At 39.9% G+C, this 18,211-nt stretch overlaps 1 protein-coding gene and 1 pseudogene across 1 annotated transcript in view; one reads left to right on the forward strand and one right to left on the reverse strand.

The window, feature by feature from the left end:
* The first annotated feature begins 14,193 nt into the window (after positions 1-14,193).
* LOC127192973 (60S ribosomal protein L9-like) lies at positions 14,194-14,722 on the forward strand (annotated as a pseudogene).
* A 1,986-nt stretch (positions 14,723-16,708) lies between these two features.
* LOC127192725 (T-cell receptor-associated transmembrane adapter 1) overlaps positions 16,709-18,211 on the reverse strand; it is a 34,710-nt gene continuing 33,207 nt past the window's right edge. The window contains exon 6 of the mRNA XM_051150014.1: positions 16,709-17,073. Coding sequence (XP_051005971.1) covers positions 16,816-17,073 — 258 coding nt within the window. The 3' untranslated portion in view covers positions 16,709-16,815. The remainder of the gene's footprint in view (positions 17,074-18,211) is intronic.

Raw genomic sequence — 18,211 nt, forward strand, 5'->3', positions numbered from 1 at the left:
AGCTGAGTAGTATTCCATAGTGTATATGTACCACAGTTTCTTTATCCATTCTTCTACTGAGGGACACTTAGGCTGTTTCCATGATCTGGCTATTATGAATAAGGCTGCTATGAACATGGTTGAGCAAATTTTCTTGTTGTGTGCTGGAGCATCTTCTCCATACCTGATCTCAAACTGTACTATAAAGCAATAGTAATTAAAACAGGTTGGTACTGGTACAGCAATAGGCTGGTTGATCAGTGGAATCGAATCGAAGACCCAGATATGAATCCACATACATATGGTCACTTGATTTTCGACAAAGAAGCCAAATCCATTCAATGGAAAAAGGATAGCATCTTCAACAAATGGTGCTGGTCTAACTGGAGGTCTATGTGTAAAAAAATGCAACTGGACCCATATTTGTCACCTTGCACAAAACTCAAATCCAAGTGGATTAAAGACCTCAACATAAAACCAGAGACACTATGTCACTTAGAAGAAAAAGTGGGGAAGAGCCTGGAACATATTGGCACAGGAGACAACTTCCTGAACAGAACACCAACGGCCCAGGCCTTAATGTCAACAATTAATAAATGGGACCTCATGAGGCTGAGAAGCTTCTGTAAGGCTGGAGACTCTGTCAAGAGAACAAAGCGACAGCCTACAGACTAGGAAAAGCTCTTCACCAACCCTACATCTGACAAAGGTCTAATATCCAAAATATATAAAGAACTCAAGAAATTAAACACCACCAAACCAAATAACCCAATTGAGAAATGGGGCTTGAAACTAAACAGAGAATTCTCAACAGAGGAATATCAAATGGCTGAGAAACACTTAAAGAAATGCTCAACCTCCTTAGTCATCAGGGAAATGCACATCAAAACAACTCTGAGAGTCCATCTTACACCTATCAGAATGGCTAAGATCAAAAACTCAAGTGACACCACATGCTGGTGAGGATGTGGAGAGAGAGGAACACTCCTTCATTGCTGGTGGGAATGCAAACTAGTACAGCCACTTTGAAAATCTATCTGGTGCTATCTCAGAAAAATGGGAATAGGGCTTCCTCAAGACCCAGCTATTCCACTCCTTGGAATATACCCAGAAGATGCTCCAGGACACTGAAATCTTGATGAAAACCTTGATGCCTGTAACTATCACATTGACTATGCCTAGGAAACTAGTAGCAAGTGAATAGCAGCAAGGTCTGTAGGGCTCCAGAAATAGCTGTGCTACCTTGGATCACAACTGTGGTGTCCTCTACATGCCCACATGGGTGAACCCCAGGAAATGTCCCCTTAGGCAGCTCTTCCTGAAGAGTGTGTCCTAGTGGCCTTCTCTCCTCAAGGGAAAGTTTTTAATGTGAATTTACACCCTTATACCCTTGGCTTTGTGACTCTTAATGACTCCATATGCCCTGGAAGCATCTTTCCTATTATGCTAAGGCAAAGTGCCTGGCTTCCTTTTAATGATACTAATCTCTTTTGCAAGCCCCTTTTTGTGCTGAATGTTCAACTTGCTCCATCTCTGGCCAATCTTTAAGCTTCTTCTAATCCTTGACCTCGACTTTTTGCTCCTTTTTTTACAATTTTCAATGCAAATTGTATTAAAGGCAGGCAGCAATACTCAGACTGAATGCTGAGCCCCTTGAAATACCACCTATCAACTGGTCCATAGCCTTTCAACTCAGCCTTACACAAATTCCCAGAGAAGATACAAAAGGCAGCTTAGTTCTTTGCCAGGAAGTAACATACCTGGCCTCAAGTACAATTGTCAGTAGGGTATGCGCTCCCTTCTAAAATTTAATGAGTAGTTTTTACTCTTCACATTGGTGTTACTAAGTTTCCTAGCAAATGCTTCTCGCAGAATTCCAAGGCTTTCATAGCTTACATCTCCAAACACTTTCAAAGTCTCCCAGCCTACCATCTCCAAAGATTTAAGAACCACATGGTCAGGGTTTGTCACAACAAGGTTTCTCCTTTTCAGTGTTGATTTTGCTATTGGTTTTCTGTTACCGTGGCAAAGCACTGAAGGAAAGCAGTTTAAAAGGACCAATGTTCATTTTGTCTCAGGGTTTCAGTGACTCATTACTGGGTGGCTGACTGTTATGCTAAGGAGTCTACTGTGAGGCAGGGAGTCATAGTAATGGAAGCAAGTTGTGGACACTCACCTCATGGTGGCTGTGAAAGAGGGAGGGATCATACAAGTAGTCAGATGCTACTGCCTTCAGCCAACTGAGACACTAGACTGGGTTGGGGGAAAGCCTAAACTCTATAGTAATAGAAACTGGTGGTTGTTGGAGTTTATTAATTATAAGAAATATTTTTGTATGGCTGGCCATGGAACTGCAAGATTTGCCATTTTCCCTGATGGGTTTTGGTTTCCTAGTTTGATCACTCATAACTGAGCTTTCCATTGTTGCCATGGGAATGTTTAATCTGTGCTGTTCTATGTTGAAAGTGTGTAGTCCCTCACAGGTAAGGAATTTTAGACCTTTAAAGGTTTAGAATTTTAAAGATTATGAGGACTTTTAGAGTTGGACTGTGTTTTATATTATGAGATAAACATGAGACTTAGAGGACAAAGCATATAATTTTATGGCTTAAAGGTGATGTTTATCCGATAAGTGGACAAGGATCAGGGTTATGATAGTTTTAGTTGTCAGTTTGGCACAATATAAAATCATGTAGGAAGGAAGTGTTAATGTTGGATTGCTTGGATTACGTTGGTTTGGGAGTGTGTGTGTGTGTATAGGGTTATCTTGATTACATTAATTAAAATGGGGAAACACATCCACTATTGGTGGTCTCATCCCTAGGCAGGGTATTAGGAGCTATGTAAGAGTGGAAAAAGCACGCTAAGTATAAGCATGCATCCATCTCTTTGTATAATGGGTGACTACATGTGTTGTGATTGTGCCTATAGGAGGATGGATGCAAAGCATGTATTTGTTTCCTGATTTGGGGAGCTTAATGAACTAATACCTTTTAAGAGTATCTAATTCCAATTTCTTCATTTGCAAAATAAGAATCATTATAAAGCCTTCTTCACATAGCTTCACAAACCAGACAGATAAATAATGAACTTTTAAAAACACTTTGAATAATGACTCTAACTGTGTCCAGTAAATTATCACCAAACTTTGGTTTGACAGGTTCCATCACAAGCCCATAGGCAGTCATGGTGGATCCTTCCCTTAGACCAAGCATGGCTACTCTTAGAAGCAAATAGACAGTGTGATGGGTTACATAGGATGGGAGTCACCTTTAATATGCTGTACAGGTGTATAGACGGAGAAAAAGGTTTATAAAATTAAAAATAAAATCAACAAATCCTTCCTTTAACTGTTATATCTGTGTAGATGCTAATAAGCATGCACCTTAGAAAATAGACTCAGGGTCCAACACAACAAAAAGTGTCCCTGGTCTTTTAAACATTCTGACCAGAGAAGGGTGTAGCTCCCTGGAAAGGTCACAAATCAATATGATATTATTTTGCATCTTATATAAGTAAAAGGCAAACAGTTTGATTTAACTCAACTTTTATTTTTAAAAAGAAACTGAATTTTTAATATAGAGCAAGTGGAAGGGCTTTCCTCTAGGGTTTGATGTCTTGTCAGAAAAGTGACAGAGCCCCTTGCTTTGAAGCCCATTCTGGAGGGACCCCACAAGGCTCTAGAGAATTCTTGGGGGGGCAGGCTTTGTGTCTCAGCTCCTCCAGCTTCACCATGGTGCTTTTCTGAGCTGTTTTGGAAGTGTCAGAGAACAAGGGGGAAATGTCAGAGCAGCTGCCGCTGTCCAGCATGCCAGCGAAGGACAGCAGCACTCAGGATGGATGAGGACAGGGATTTTGATAGGAATTCTCTACCCGGTCATACTCAAGGAAAAACTATTTCCAACATGCTGAACACGATTAAGCTCATTATGTAATCTTGCTTTTTAAAATATAACATGGCAAATACATCATGAAAAGACTGTTCAGTGACAAGAAGCATTCAAAACAAAACACACAAATAATGAGACAAATAACAGTACTTGTATTTTGCTCCTTAGGAAAGTTCTGGTTTATCCAACAGCTGCTTGTCATTATGTTGTTTGGTGGGCTCCCTCCCTGACCCCCAAATCTACAGATGAAAGGAAAAAAGCTATAATAAGTAAATCATGGTTGAGTTAATAAAGCCCAGAGACCCAGTGGAATGATTTCTTGGAAGCTCATTTAATTTTGGAGAAATGGAATGAATTTTGAACTTTAGCCTAGCCTTTGTTTGCACTTTTTTTCAGCATAGGTCCTCTTTCTGTACAGAACATAGAGCATTGATCATTACACAAAGTTTGCTTTGCTTTCATTGCCCCCTTGAAAGTTGAGTCGAAGAGTGGGCCCTTGTGCTTACACATGCGCAGGTGCTGCTGAGCAAAATGCAGATACAAATAGCTGAGGTTCGCGTGTTCTTCTATCTTACAGAAACTTCCTTTATAATTGAGTAGGCGTTTAATTCCCCTGATTAGAGTAGGACATTACCCAAATTGAAAGGAAGCAGATTAAATAGTAGCATCAGGACTAGATGAATTTATCTGTTGATGAGAACACAATGACAAGTGATTAGCATGCCTTTTTAAAAAAAATCTTAATTTGCCCAATTATCTTTATTTGTTTGATTATCCTAGTTAGAAAATGGAGCCAATAAAAATTTCAAGACAGAAATGTGCATCATTTTAGTGGAGCTAATATAAGCAAACAGCAGCCAATAAAGCAATCAGAATACAATGTCAGCATCTACAAAGTCAGTTTGGAAGCATGCTTTGTTAATATTTAGTACACTTACTGCCCTAGCCACATGAGCACCCTGGACAGGTATTAGTCCAAAGGCTTGATGGGAGCTTTGACTTCCTTCCCAATTGTAATTCTAATTCACCTCAGGCCTCCAAATTCCTGAGAAATGAAATAGCCAAGTTGCCCAGTGGACACATCACAGAAACAGAGCTTTGTTAAAACCTGCTAAAGAGGGGCCAGGAGGTTCACTGACATCATGAAGTGACTCAAAGTCTGTAAGGAATCCAGAGTTCTCTCAGGGCACCGGCTGTGCCTCTTTCCTTCTCTAAAACTCAGGGTCTAGGACCATGCTTGGCAATATATAGGTAAACAATTACATTTGGGTAAATTCCCTAAACACATGGATATGGAATAAATGACCTTTCTTATTCCACTCTGTGTATTTACTCAGTATGCCTTTCTGATACCTTTCTTACATCAATAAAGGTTTACACAAGTGCTTCTGTATAAAACAGGAGGCTGGAAAGCCAAGCAGGGTTGCCAAACCACATTTCCCAGCCGGAAGACCCTGCTTATTCAGCAGGATGCGTATAAGATAGTCTATGTACCAACCTCTGCAGGAAGCAATGAGAAGCAGTTATTATACATGTTCTGGAATCAGATGCTAACCTCTCTTACACTCAGGTTTCTAATAGGTACAGTCCAAAGTAAGGCTGGCCTTCAAATGAGAAGAGGGTAAAACAAGCAGTTATTAAAAATGTTAATTTACTATTGTAAGGTACCAGGCGTGAGTCTTTCTATGACACTTTGGTCTAAGGAATTCTACACGGCTTTATTTGTGCAAATCAAATTAGTTCTGTTTCATGCTCTCACCCGTCAAGTTTGAATGACACGCAATTATGAGCGCATTTTAGGAGATCATTCCAACACCTTAGGTTGTCTTTTATGTTGCCCAAAAGATGAGGGTCAAGAAAAAAGAGCCAGTGAGATCATAGCTTGAAAGATAAAAAGTGGGGCCGGTGTAGAAGCATAAACAAAATGGGGGTGGTGCATTATTGAGAGAAAGTAAGAAGGATAAAAATGGGTCTTGGGCTGGCAAGAACAGTAGAGTAACGATTAGCACAGAGTAGGCTTCTAGAAGCATTTGCTAGAAAAAAATACCTTATGAGGTCATTTCACAGATCTCAGCATCCTGCCTTTTGTAGAGTGCTTACTTCTTCATTTACTGCCTCATCTGGCCTCCTTAATTGCCTTAGATTTAAACAGGTATTTTTTTCTGGGTAAATTAGCCCCTCAATTTCCTTGTTAAAACAAGAGAAGCTGCAGTTGTAGACTTTAACTTTTCCCCTCATGGCTATAAAAGAAGAAAAAAAAAGTGCTTGGGAGTCTTTTCTGGTACAACTTGGTAATACTGCAAGTATTTATATTTTCTAAGAGCACCGTTGGGTCAATTATAATAATAACCTCAGGTCTAGTAAGATAAGCAGAGGACGGCACATTTCCCTGGGCTTTATCAGAGGAAATGGCAACAATCTTCAGTCTTGCAAGTCTTCCCTCTCAATGATACTTCCAAGGACACATTTATATTAGCAGGGAGACAAGAAGGAGCTGGCAGTGGTTATGAATATTCACACAGATCTCCTTGTTGCGCAGGAAACAAGATTGATATGCTTGTGAACCTTCCCAATTTAAAACCTTAGCAAATCGGGCTATCTGAATTTGTTTTATGATGCACAAAGCCTTATCTTCTAAGTTAAGGAGAGTGGGGACCTCTTCTCATTTTCCTAGACTCCTTTTGTTAATTGTGAAGGCTTTCTTTTCTTTTCTGTTTTTTGTTTTTTTTTTTTTAAATAAGAAAAGGCTCAGGGATTCTGTTACAAAGCATGAAAAGGTGAAGAAAACAGGTCCACAGCTTCATTTTTGAGGGAATAGAATAAAGTGTGGATAAGGTTTTACTTATTAATAGTGAAAGGAGGCCTGTGTGGCATTAATCTTCTGATTATGTCAATGAAGAATATGTCATTATCACAGAATGGTAAAATTGTCCAAAAGAGAGAGCTGTCAACAAGCACAGGTAAGATTATTTCTTTCCTAAGGTAAAAAAAAAAAAAGTTCGGAAACTGACTGGTGGACAGAACCTTAGCAGGAAAGATGCTCTTACCTATCAAGTGGCAAGCTTCTCCCCTCCAAACCCTACAGGAGGCCTTAGCGCCTGCCTCCCAGCTAAAACCTATGTACCCACCCCCAGCTTTTGGTTTGTAGTGTACACATGCATGCTTGTACATTGACATGCATACATGCATGTGTGGAGACAAGAGCTCAACCTTTGTTGCTGTTCTTCTATGTTTCCAAACTTGTTTTTTTGTTTGGTTGTTGGTGGTGGTGGTGTTTTTTTTGTTTTTTTTTTTTTTTTTTGGTTTTTCGAGACAGGGTTTCTCTGTGTAGCCTTGGCTGTCCTAGACCCACTTTGTAGACCAGGCTGGCCTTGAACTCACAGCGATCCACCTGCCTCTGCCTCCACCACACCCAGCATTTTCTTTGTTTTGTTTTGTTTTGTTTGCTTTGTTTTTGAGACAGGACTTCTTCACCTGGCTAGGGCTGGCTGATTAGGCTATTCTGGCTGACCAGCAGCTCCACAGACCCATCTCTCTCTACCTCCCAGTCACTGAGATTACAAGTGCTCACTAGCATGCTCAGGTAAGCGCAGGTAGGTCCTCAAGCTTGCCAGCCAATCAGTTTACAGAGTGAGCTAGCCCCTGATGTTCTCCATCCTACATCCAGAGGTTAGCCCCCATATTAGCATTTCTGCTGACATCTTGTCTTCTACTGCCTACTAGAGTTCAGTGAATTAGGGACGATCAATAGCAACACGGCAATTAAATATTCAGCAAGTGAAATTGTCCTCAGGAATATCCTCCCCGGCCCCCCCTCATGATGGCTCCGCCTCCTGAAGTTTCCATTATTCCTCAACCCCAAACAGGGGCACCAACTGGAACCAAGTGTTCAAATATCTGAGTCCACAGGGGACAGTTTCCATTTAAATCACCGAAGAGAATAAAACAACGATAAACAGTGTAGGCGAACTGCATTTATATTCTAGCTATGCCGTCTCTAAATTTTCATATTCTATCCATTTTATGTCTTAATATAAATTGGCTATTTTATTAATCAAATGAAGAGAAAACTTCAGAGAGAGAAAGAGACTATGTGCCTGCACTAATCTCTTTGCCTTTATTCTACTAGAAATAAGCTATTTAATACCAAAAAGAAATATACAATTATTTCTCTCCTTGAGACTTGAGTTGGACTCTTTGTTGTTTTAACTTTAAGGTAGCATCAATTATTGTACAGCCGTTTCCTCTGAACTGAAACATCCCCTCCAGGTAGGAGGGAGTATACTCCTAAGACTCAGGAAGTAAACTGATTTTATAAGTCTAGGAAAGCTGAAACTTGCAAGATCCAGGAGAGAACCTCCCAGACTTAGAGAAGCAGGAAAGAACAGCTAAGTGGCTGAGAGGAGCTTGAAGCCATCTAGCTGCCTCCAAGTAATGCAGAGCTTAGTATTTCAGCTTCAGCTGTGACCTAACAAAACCTCACTGGCTCAGCAATTTGAACTTTCATAGAATGGTCACTTTGGTCTGTTATTGGTTCATGATTTGGAGTGAATAGATATGTGTGTTGAGTCTTCCCAGGAAAAGCCTCTGCGGCAACATCAGTGAAGAACTCAAGTGCTTAAAAATTCATGTTTTCTTCTGGTGATTTTTTTTCTTTGTTTTTTTTTTCTGTGCATTTCAGTAGAATTAGAAGATTTTATAATGATATTCCTTTTGTAACATAAACTCTTCAAGGTTCCACAGGTGAAGTAGTCCCCTAATTATTGCCTGATAGCTAAAGGCTCATAGCTTATTATCACATCCAAGAACTAGACTAAGATATATGTATATTGCAGAATTATAATAACATGATGTTAGTGCCTTGGCATGCTGTCCAGATGAAAAACATATAGACTTGCCATGTCATTTTGGCTGAAGAGCCAAACTCCAGACAAAGTAGATAAATCAGTGGAACTTAAGACATTGAACACTAAGCAATGAAGGACCATGGTCCATGAGTATGGAAAACAAAGGAGTTGAATGAACTCTCTATTTCTCTGTACCATTGTCTAGAGCAGCAGCTCTCACTGTGACCCTTTAATGCAGCCCCTCATGTGGTAGTGGCCCCCAACCATAAAGTTATTTTCATGGCTACTTCATGACTGTAATTTTGTTACTGTTATGAATTGTAAAGTAAATATCTGTGTTTTCTGGTGGTCTTAGGCAATCCCTGTGGAAAGGTAGGTCAACCCCCAAAAAGGGTTATGACCCAGAGGTTGAAAATCACTGCTCTAGAGGATGTTTTTAGATACTGTCATAGGTGGAAGAAGCTTAGGTACAACTGAGGAAATACGTCAAGAAGAAAAAAAAATGTTGCAGAAGAGACTGTTTGAGTGATAGAGTATGTTCTAGAGATATGTAAAGGATACTCGTCAAATACTCAATAACTGACCACAAAATGCAAATGAGAAAAGCGTCTTCCTACAAATTATGAATCAGGGAGGTTCCAGAAGACTCCAAAACAATACAGGTTACTGCTATCATTCTGATTACCTGTAGTAACCATGTAAAAGACCTCTACAATAAAAACTTTAAGACATCAGAGAAAGAAATTGAAAAAGACAGCAGGAGATGGAAAGACTGCTCTTGATTATGAATTTATAGAATTAATATTGTGAAAATGGTTATATAACCAAAAGCTGTTTTACAGATCAAACAAAATCTCCAATGACATTCTTCATATGAGAGAGAGAGAGAGAGAGAGAGAGAGAGAGAGAGAGAGAGAGAGAGAGAGAGAGAGAGAGAGAGAGAGAATCCTGATATAATGAGGAAGCATAAAACCCAAATATGCAAAGACACCCTTAGCAGGAAGAGTGTATGAGCGACATCACAATAGCTGATCTCAGACTGTATTACAGAGCCAAAGTAGGCAAACAGTATGGTCCTGGCACAGAAGCTCACATATAAATAACAGGACAGAACAGAGGACCCAGAACTAAGCCCTCGCAGATATAGGTGCATCATTTGGGGCAGAGGTTAAAGGTATAACATTGAAGTGGGACTCTTTAACTTGGAAAACAGAGTTTACACAAACAGATCTATATCTCTCACACCATATAAAAATACATTCAAAATATATAAAGAACTCAGAAATTAAACACCACCAAACCAAATAACCCAATTGAGAAATGGGGCTCTGAACTAAATAGAGAATTCTCAACAGAGGAATATCTAGTGGCTGAAAAACACTTAAAGAAATGCTCAACATCTTTAGTCATCAGAGATATGCAAATGAAAACAACTCTGAGATTCCATCTTACACCCATCGGAATGGCTAAGATCAAAAATTCAAGTGACACCACATGCTGGCGAGGATGTGGAGAAAGAGGAACATTCCTTCATTGCTGGTGGGAATGCAAACTTGTACAACCGTTTTGGAAATCTATTTGGCACTTTCTCAGAAAACTGGGAATAGGGCTTCCTCAAGACCCAACTATTCCACTCCTTGGAATATACTCTGAAGATGCTCCAGCACACAACAAGGACATATGCTCAACCATGTTCATAGCAACTTTATTCATAATAGCCAGAACCTTTAAACAGCCTAAATGTCCCTCGGTAGAAGAATGGATAAAGAAACTGTGGTACATTTACACTATGGAATACTACTCAGCTATTAAAAACAAAGAAATCCCAAAAACTGTGGACAAATGGATGGAACTAGAAATAATCACAGAATGAGTTAACCCAGAAGCAGAAAGACTCACGTGGTATAGACTCACTTATAATTGGGCACTAGCCCAAAAGGCATGTGTCACGAAAGTCTTCACTTAGGAGGAGATTGGGATAGATGTGAGGACATCCTACTGAGACTCTAGGTAAGAGAAATATAGGAGATGGGGAAATAGAACGACCCAGAGGGTCCTAGAAACCTACAAGAAGAACATTGTGATGGGTGGATCAAGGACCAGGGGGCTCTGCTTAAACTATTGCACTAACCAAGGACAATACAAGTAGTAAACATCGAACCCCTACTCTGATCTACCCAATGGACAGGACATTCTCCACAGTTATGTGGAGAGCGGGAACTGACTGTGACATGAGCTCTGGTGCTCCATATTTGACCACCTCCCCTTGGTGGGGAGGCCTGATGGCACTCAAGGAAAGAATAAGCAGGCTACCAAGATGAGACTTGATAGCCTATGACCATATAGTGGGGGAGGAGGTCCCTCTTGATCTCAGACCTAGGGTAGGGGAATAGAGTGAAAGCAGGAGGGAGGGAAGAACAGGAGGATACAAGTGATGGGTTAACAATTGAGTTGTAATCTGAATAAATTAATAAAATAAAATTAAAAATGTTTAATAACAAAAATAAATTCAACATGGCTCAAAGAACCTAATCTAAGACCTGAAACTTTGAAATAATCAAAACACCTGAAGATGCAGGTAGAGGCAAGAGCACTTTGGGAAGGATTTTAACAGCCCACGGAATAATGCCAAGAGTGAGGTGATGGCAGTGTATGGAGTTAACTTTCTGCATGGTAAAGAAATAGTCATCTCAGTGAAAAAAGGACTTTGCCAACTATGTATTAGAGAAAAGATTAATATTCAGGCTATATGAAGAGCTGCAAAAAAGTTAAATAAAAAACTGAGATAACCCAGTTAAGAAACGGAGTAGTGAGTTGAGTAGACAGTCCTCAAAAGGACAAATGGCCAATAAATACTCACCTTCCCTGTGAGAAAAAGGCAAATGAGAACTGCTTTAAGAATCCATTTCATTCTGATTAGAGTAGCTATCATCAAGAAAACAAATGACATCAAATGCTAGAGAGGATATTCATGCTGGTTGGCCTAAAAACTTGTGTAGCCATATGGAAATCAGTACAGATGTTTTAAAATTAGAACTACCATAAGAAACAGCTATTTTCCCCTCTGAGGGATATACCCAGAGAATGCTACATCATCATACCACAAATATACCTGTATATCCAAGTTTAATGCTGGAACCAGCCTGCGTGTCCGTCAACAAATGAAAATGATGGGCAAAGAAAATGTGGTACATATACAAATGGAACCTTGTGTCATGAATTTCTTATAAAAATGACATTTACAAGAAAATGGATGTAACTGGAAATCATTATATGAAACAAGATAAGCTAGACTCAGAAAAATTCTGCATGTTTTCTGTATCACTCAGAATCTAGATTTATAATTATATATGAATGTGACTCCCTTTCACGTGTGTGTGTGTGTGTATGTGTGTGTGTGTGTGAATGCACTTCTTGTGTATTGTGAAGGTTAAGAAAGGGAATCATGAGAGAAGAGGAAGGAGTCCTAAGGAAGGTGGGGAAAGACAGCAATGGCACACATGCAGTATGTAAGCAGAAGAGGTGACCCTTGGGGCAAGGAAGAGAATCCACAGTGGGTAGGTGATATGGAGTAAGGTAGTGAAGGGAGGAAATGAATAATCACAAAGTATAATCACACACACACACATGCATACATGCACACATGCACATGCCAAGTAAAACTCACTATTTTGGATGCTAACTAAAAAATTAATATAAAAATAAATATACAAAGTATCAAATTTAGTCCAAATAGCTTGACACTTTACAAAACATGTCCAAAATAGTTCTAAAATATCCATCATTAAATAAGGTACAATGCACAGTATCTTTTACCCAATAAAATATTATCTTTTGCTCGCGGTGGGTGCAGATCTGCTGAGTTTGAAAGATGGGGTCCTCAATACATCCCTAGGAGGATGGTTGTGTTCCAGAGCTACACAAAAATTTTCACCCCCCAAGTGCGGCCTGATTGGGAGGAAACACTTAGTGCAATATATTAGAAATACCCAAGCCGAGATCATGCAGGATGACATCAATCACACACTGTGTCTGTTCCAAGGAACAGCAGTGGCTGCATAGCCACCAAAGGACCATACTGAGAGCTCCAAAACACAGTGCTGGTGTTTCCCAGAAAGAAGGAAATCCTGTCATTTGGATCATCCATGCCCTCCCACCACAGGACCATGGGACAATGCTCAGGTGAGCTCCCAGGGACCCCAGGCCACGGCCACCACTACCGCCACTGCTGCTTTTTGGGTTGCGGCCCAGCGCAGTGCAGGCCAAGGAGATGGTGTTCAAGGAAGGGGCATTGTTTGAGTTGAGCCTGAGCAGGGACTGCACTACCCACACCACAGGCCTCAAGTACCTCCTCTCAAGGGCCAGGGCCCTGCTCAGTGCTGAGAGCTGGATCATGCAGAGGTGGATACTAGGGCCAGCACCGAGGCAGAGGTTGGGGGGACCATGGGAGGGCTCATGGTGGATGGAGCACATGATGGAACCAGAGACTCAGAAGGCACGAATCAACAGAGCCATAAGTTCGCTGGGACAAGAAGCTGAGCTGGGCCAACATCAACAGTTTCTGCAAGCTACTCAATGAAGACTTAGAGGGGCCTCCACTTGCCACCTGCTTGATGGCCCATAAGATCCAATAACCATAGGAGCGGGAGGCCATACAGGCCTTGAGGGCTAGCAACAATCTGGCGAATTGAACAGGAGCAGGAGAGCTGGCCCTGAGGACATGGAAGCAGGAGAGCTGACCCTGATGACTTGGGAACGGATGAGCCAGGCCTACCCTGAGGATATGGGATCAGGAGAACTGGTCCTACCATGATAACAGCAGGCCCTGCCCTGATGACATGGGAGTGGGAGAGTAGGCCCTGCCCTGATGACGCTGGAGCAGGAGAGTGGTCCCTGGCCTGAGGACAAGGAGTGGGTGAACCAACCCTGCCGTGATGACAAGGAGTGGGAGAGCAGGCCATGCCCTGAGGACAAGAGAGCAGGCCCTGATCCAGGACTCTGAGTGAACCTCACCCCAACATCTATCCCATGTATGACCTGCTGGAACACATGAAGGGGCCGGACTTGTAGATTCAAAGATTAAGATGCTCCTTGACACAAGGCAACAACAGAATATCCAACAGCAGTCCCAGTGAGGATCTGGTAATGACAGTGTAGGCCTCAAACCAGACCTATGACTCGGAGCAAGGAACATTTGAAAGTAAACATATGTGATACACTATTAGCTTCTGTGACAAGAATTTTGTTTGCCTGTTTTATTTTACTGGAGGGAGGAGAGGAATTTTAGTGCACGAAATATAAAACACAGACATTCAATAAAAGAAAAAAATAAAATTAAAAAATATTAGGGAAGAATGGGAGGATACAAGGGATGGGAGAACCATTGAGATGTAACAAGAATAAATTAATAAAAAAAAATTTTAAAAATTATCTTTTAAAGAAGCAGAAAGCATTTTTTTGCCACACTTACTGTGAGAATGAAGTCCATTCTCACCAATCAGACTGCTGGTATTCCAGAAAATGTCAGCATTACTCTGAGGGGCACACAGGTATCATGAAGGGCCTCGGAGAAGTCCTCTGCAGGGACTCTAGACACATCACTGTAGAGCTGAGTTTCTTCTAATAGAAGAAGAGGCTGCAGGCTGACAAATGGTGGGGGAGCAGAAAGGAACTGGCTATGGCCCAATCTGTCTGTATACCTGTTCACAACATGATCAGGGCTGTGACGACGGGCTCCGATGATAGATGAGGTGAATGCACACTTCCCCATCAACATTCTTATTTAGGAGAATGAGTCACTGGTTGAAATTCAAAATACATCTGCAATAGTCAATGGGGACAGGGGTTGCTCGTTCTGTTTCTCAAATCTAGAAGGATGACTTAATCTTTGAAGGGAATGGTAGTCAACTTGTTTCAAATCCAGCAGCACCGATTCAGCAAGCCACAACAGTTGAAAGCGATGGTAGCAGGAAGTTTTCAGATGGCATCCAAACTGGAACAATTTAGATTATTCAAAGAAACATAGCTCAACCTTAGGGATTTTATACCCAGTGACAATATCCCTAAAAATTAAAACAATGGCTTTTTCAGATGCACAGCATGCCTAGGGAGTTCTATTACTCATGGACCTGAGCTGTATAAATAGTTAAAGAAATTCTTCAGGCTGAAATGTGGGACACAAGATAGAATCCTGCATGGACGCAAAGAACTCAGGATGTCAAGATATTCTAATTGTATGGAAAACACTGGGAAAGTACTTTTATTATTTTAATATTTTCAAAAGTAATTGTTAATTTAAAGTCTCATCAACATGACTGACAAAACAAGATCTGAACAATGGTGATGCCAATGGACATGCCAACATGGAGGGGAGAAAGCTTACAGAACTTCGGCTCTGGACAAAGACCTTGGTAACCCACCAAGGTTGAGAGTTGAAGAAACAGTCTTCTCCGGGTGGAGCTCTCCAATTGCATGCCTACATATATGTAACAATTAAAGAAAACAGAAGTCATTGACAGAATGCAAGAGAGAAGGCATGGGGAGGTTCTGGAGGAAGGAAAGGGAAGTGAGAAACTATATAGTTATATCAAAACTTTAAAAATTTTAATATATTATAAAAGTGTGATGTACATGAAATCCATAGCACACAGTCAGACAGGAAGAAATACAAGTGTGTTGTATCAAATCTTCTCTGCCAAAGTAGCATTTTAAAAGGTAGATTATGATAAGTTAATGATGTTTATTATAGACTACCATGAAGCCTCCTTTCTCCATGGAGAGGAAGAGAAGTCATTTTGTTTCTGATTGTTTGTTTTGAAACACATTTCACTTTTAGCCCAAAGTGACTAGGGATTAACTATGCTGGCCCAGACGGTCTGGAATTAACAATGCTCTCTCTTCCTGCCTCAGCCTCCTACATGCTGGGATTACAGTCATCTACTTCCTTGTCATTCTGAAGTTTATTGAGTTAACTGTTTAGGAGCCATTATGGGCCACTCCTTTAAAATCTAAATTGTATGCATACTTTTTGGCCCAATTTCTGACCTTTCAGAGCTCTGTCCTATAGAGATTAACAATATGAACCCATATCTTTAGAAGAAACTAGATAAGTTTCCAGAAGTGTCTTGAAGCACTCTCATTAAAATATCATTTTTGAACACATAAATAGAAGCATGAATTAATTTGAGCTGTCTTCAAAATTATTGAAATGAATTCTGATTTAATCATAAATGAAATACAATGCAAACATTAAAATTATGAGACAGATTTGGGATGAAGCTCAACAGTAGAGCACTTGTCTTTCATGTGAAAGACCCTGTGTTTGCTTCCCAGCATTACCAAAGACAAGTTATGATAACTTTTTATATAGTTAAATATAGTAGAAATAAAGCCGCAGTCTCTTGATACATGAAGAAAATTTAAATAACATGTATAATCATCTACTTTTAAGTTAAAACAAAAAAAGGAACAACTGATATATGTATGTGGTTATGTCCAGTAGAATATCCACAAACTCAGAAAGAATATTATCTCTGGCTAGTAGAGTATATAATTTCTTATTTTTTAAATTGTTATAAAGAACATGAATTTATTTCTATAGTAATTTTAACCAATGATGCTATTTACATTTTGGAAAAATACTCTTCAAGATTATTCTACATTTCTTGGCAATGTACTTTCAATCAGAACTTTCTTCTAATTATTTATTTACACTGATGAAAAAGTAAATGATTGATTAATTTTTTTAAAACATTGGCTTTTATATTTCATTCATGTCCTAGAGCACTTATGTTCTTTAGATTTTAAAAATTGTCCTTATTAGGTATCACTGTACATTTTGATTTTGTTGCCATGTACCTTAATTTACAAACTGCATTCTATTATTTTACTTTTCCTTTTTGTATATTTTTAACTGAATTCATATAGCTAATTTTAATGGCATTAGATTTAGTGTGTGGGGATGCACTATCTGAATAAAAAGGAGGCTACCATTCCAACAACAAGTGAGCAGACTGTTTGCCAGTCACAGTGTGTCACATGAGGATCTTGTCCTAACCATCCCTGATAGGGCATTAATATTGAGCCGGATCATGGTCCAGCTAGACTACAGGCTCTTTTTTGGCACGAATCAATCCAAACAGTCTAGCAGGATCATCATGAATACTTTCCTCTACTGCCTGGTTATCTGGTGGGAAACTTTCTACCAAATCGACCTGAGAAACATTGGCATTCATTGTATTAACTTGTTCATCCTTTCCCCTGTCTGACAAATCAGCATTCTGTTTCCTGGGCCTTCTGCGTTTCCCCTTGACGCTGTGATCCAGTGAGGCATAGCACAGCTGAGCTTCAGCAAGTACCTGAAAAAAAAAAAAAAAAAAAAAAGGTATGTCAGCTTTCCACTGTTAGTCTATTTTTTTTTTTTTTTTTTTTTTTTTTAAATTTCCAAGAGTTCTACAAATTTCCATGGCCTATGAAAAACAAATAATTTGTTTTCTGGCCTTAGTTACTTTATTTTGCCAAGGTTGACAATGAAGATCAACATCACCAGCAACAAGTCAATAGTCAATTCAAGACTTTTGAGCTAAAAAAGCCAAGTATTTAGATGAAGCTTCACGGATTTTGTTTCCCATTGTCAAAATCTACATGAACATTTTTGACTCTTTTTTACTGTTTTCCAGCTTTACCTTCACCTCAAGTAGTCTCTGAGTTACATCACTCCTACCAAGTAATTATACCTTAATTTGTTTATGAGAGGGAAAGAGTAATAGGGAGTAACTTAATAAATCTTAAGGTATGCTTTTATTTTATGATTTTTTAAAGATTCATAAGAATAAAGCAAACAGAGTCCCGCACTCAGGAGGCAGAGGCAGGAAAATCTCTGGGTTAGAGACCATCCTGGTCGATAGATCTGCAGAGTAAGTTCCAGGGCAGCCAGGACTATACAGAGAAACTTTATCTCAAAAAAACTAAAACATAAAACAATAAAAACCAAAACCAAACAACAAATGCTAAAGCCAACAGATGTCTTTACACAACTGGCATCTAGGAGACGATGGAACACGTTAGCCTTCCTTTTTGTGCTAGAGCTGGGTCAGACTAAGATAACGTGGTGAAACAGCAGGTTGGCAGGTTGAAACCCAGACCTTGAATGTGTTGTGGGAAAGCTCCATATTAAGTCTCAGTTGTAGTATGTACAGGGCCTTGGGCAGCTTCTTTAAAGCCACAGTCAGTCTCAGTATTCTTGTTTTTAAAATGGAAGCAGTAATATTGATCTCATAGTATTGCTATGATTGGCAAACAGAGAAAGTACTACAAGCAATTGACCTATGCTGGACCAAGCACCATTGCCTTCCTTGCCTAGGGTTTCCTCCTGGCCACAAGCTCCTGAAATAAAAACTCACGGGAGCAAAATATATTTTACAGATACCTAGGCCATATAGCAAGGCTCTTCTTAGAGTAGTTTATACCGTAAAAGAACCCATGTATGTTAATATA

Source organism: Acomys russatus, chromosome 8 (genome assembly GCF_903995435.1).
Source record: "Acomys russatus chromosome 8, mAcoRus1.1, whole genome shotgun sequence".
In the NCBI taxonomy this organism is placed as follows: domain Eukaryota; kingdom Metazoa; phylum Chordata; class Mammalia; order Rodentia; family Muridae; genus Acomys; species Acomys russatus.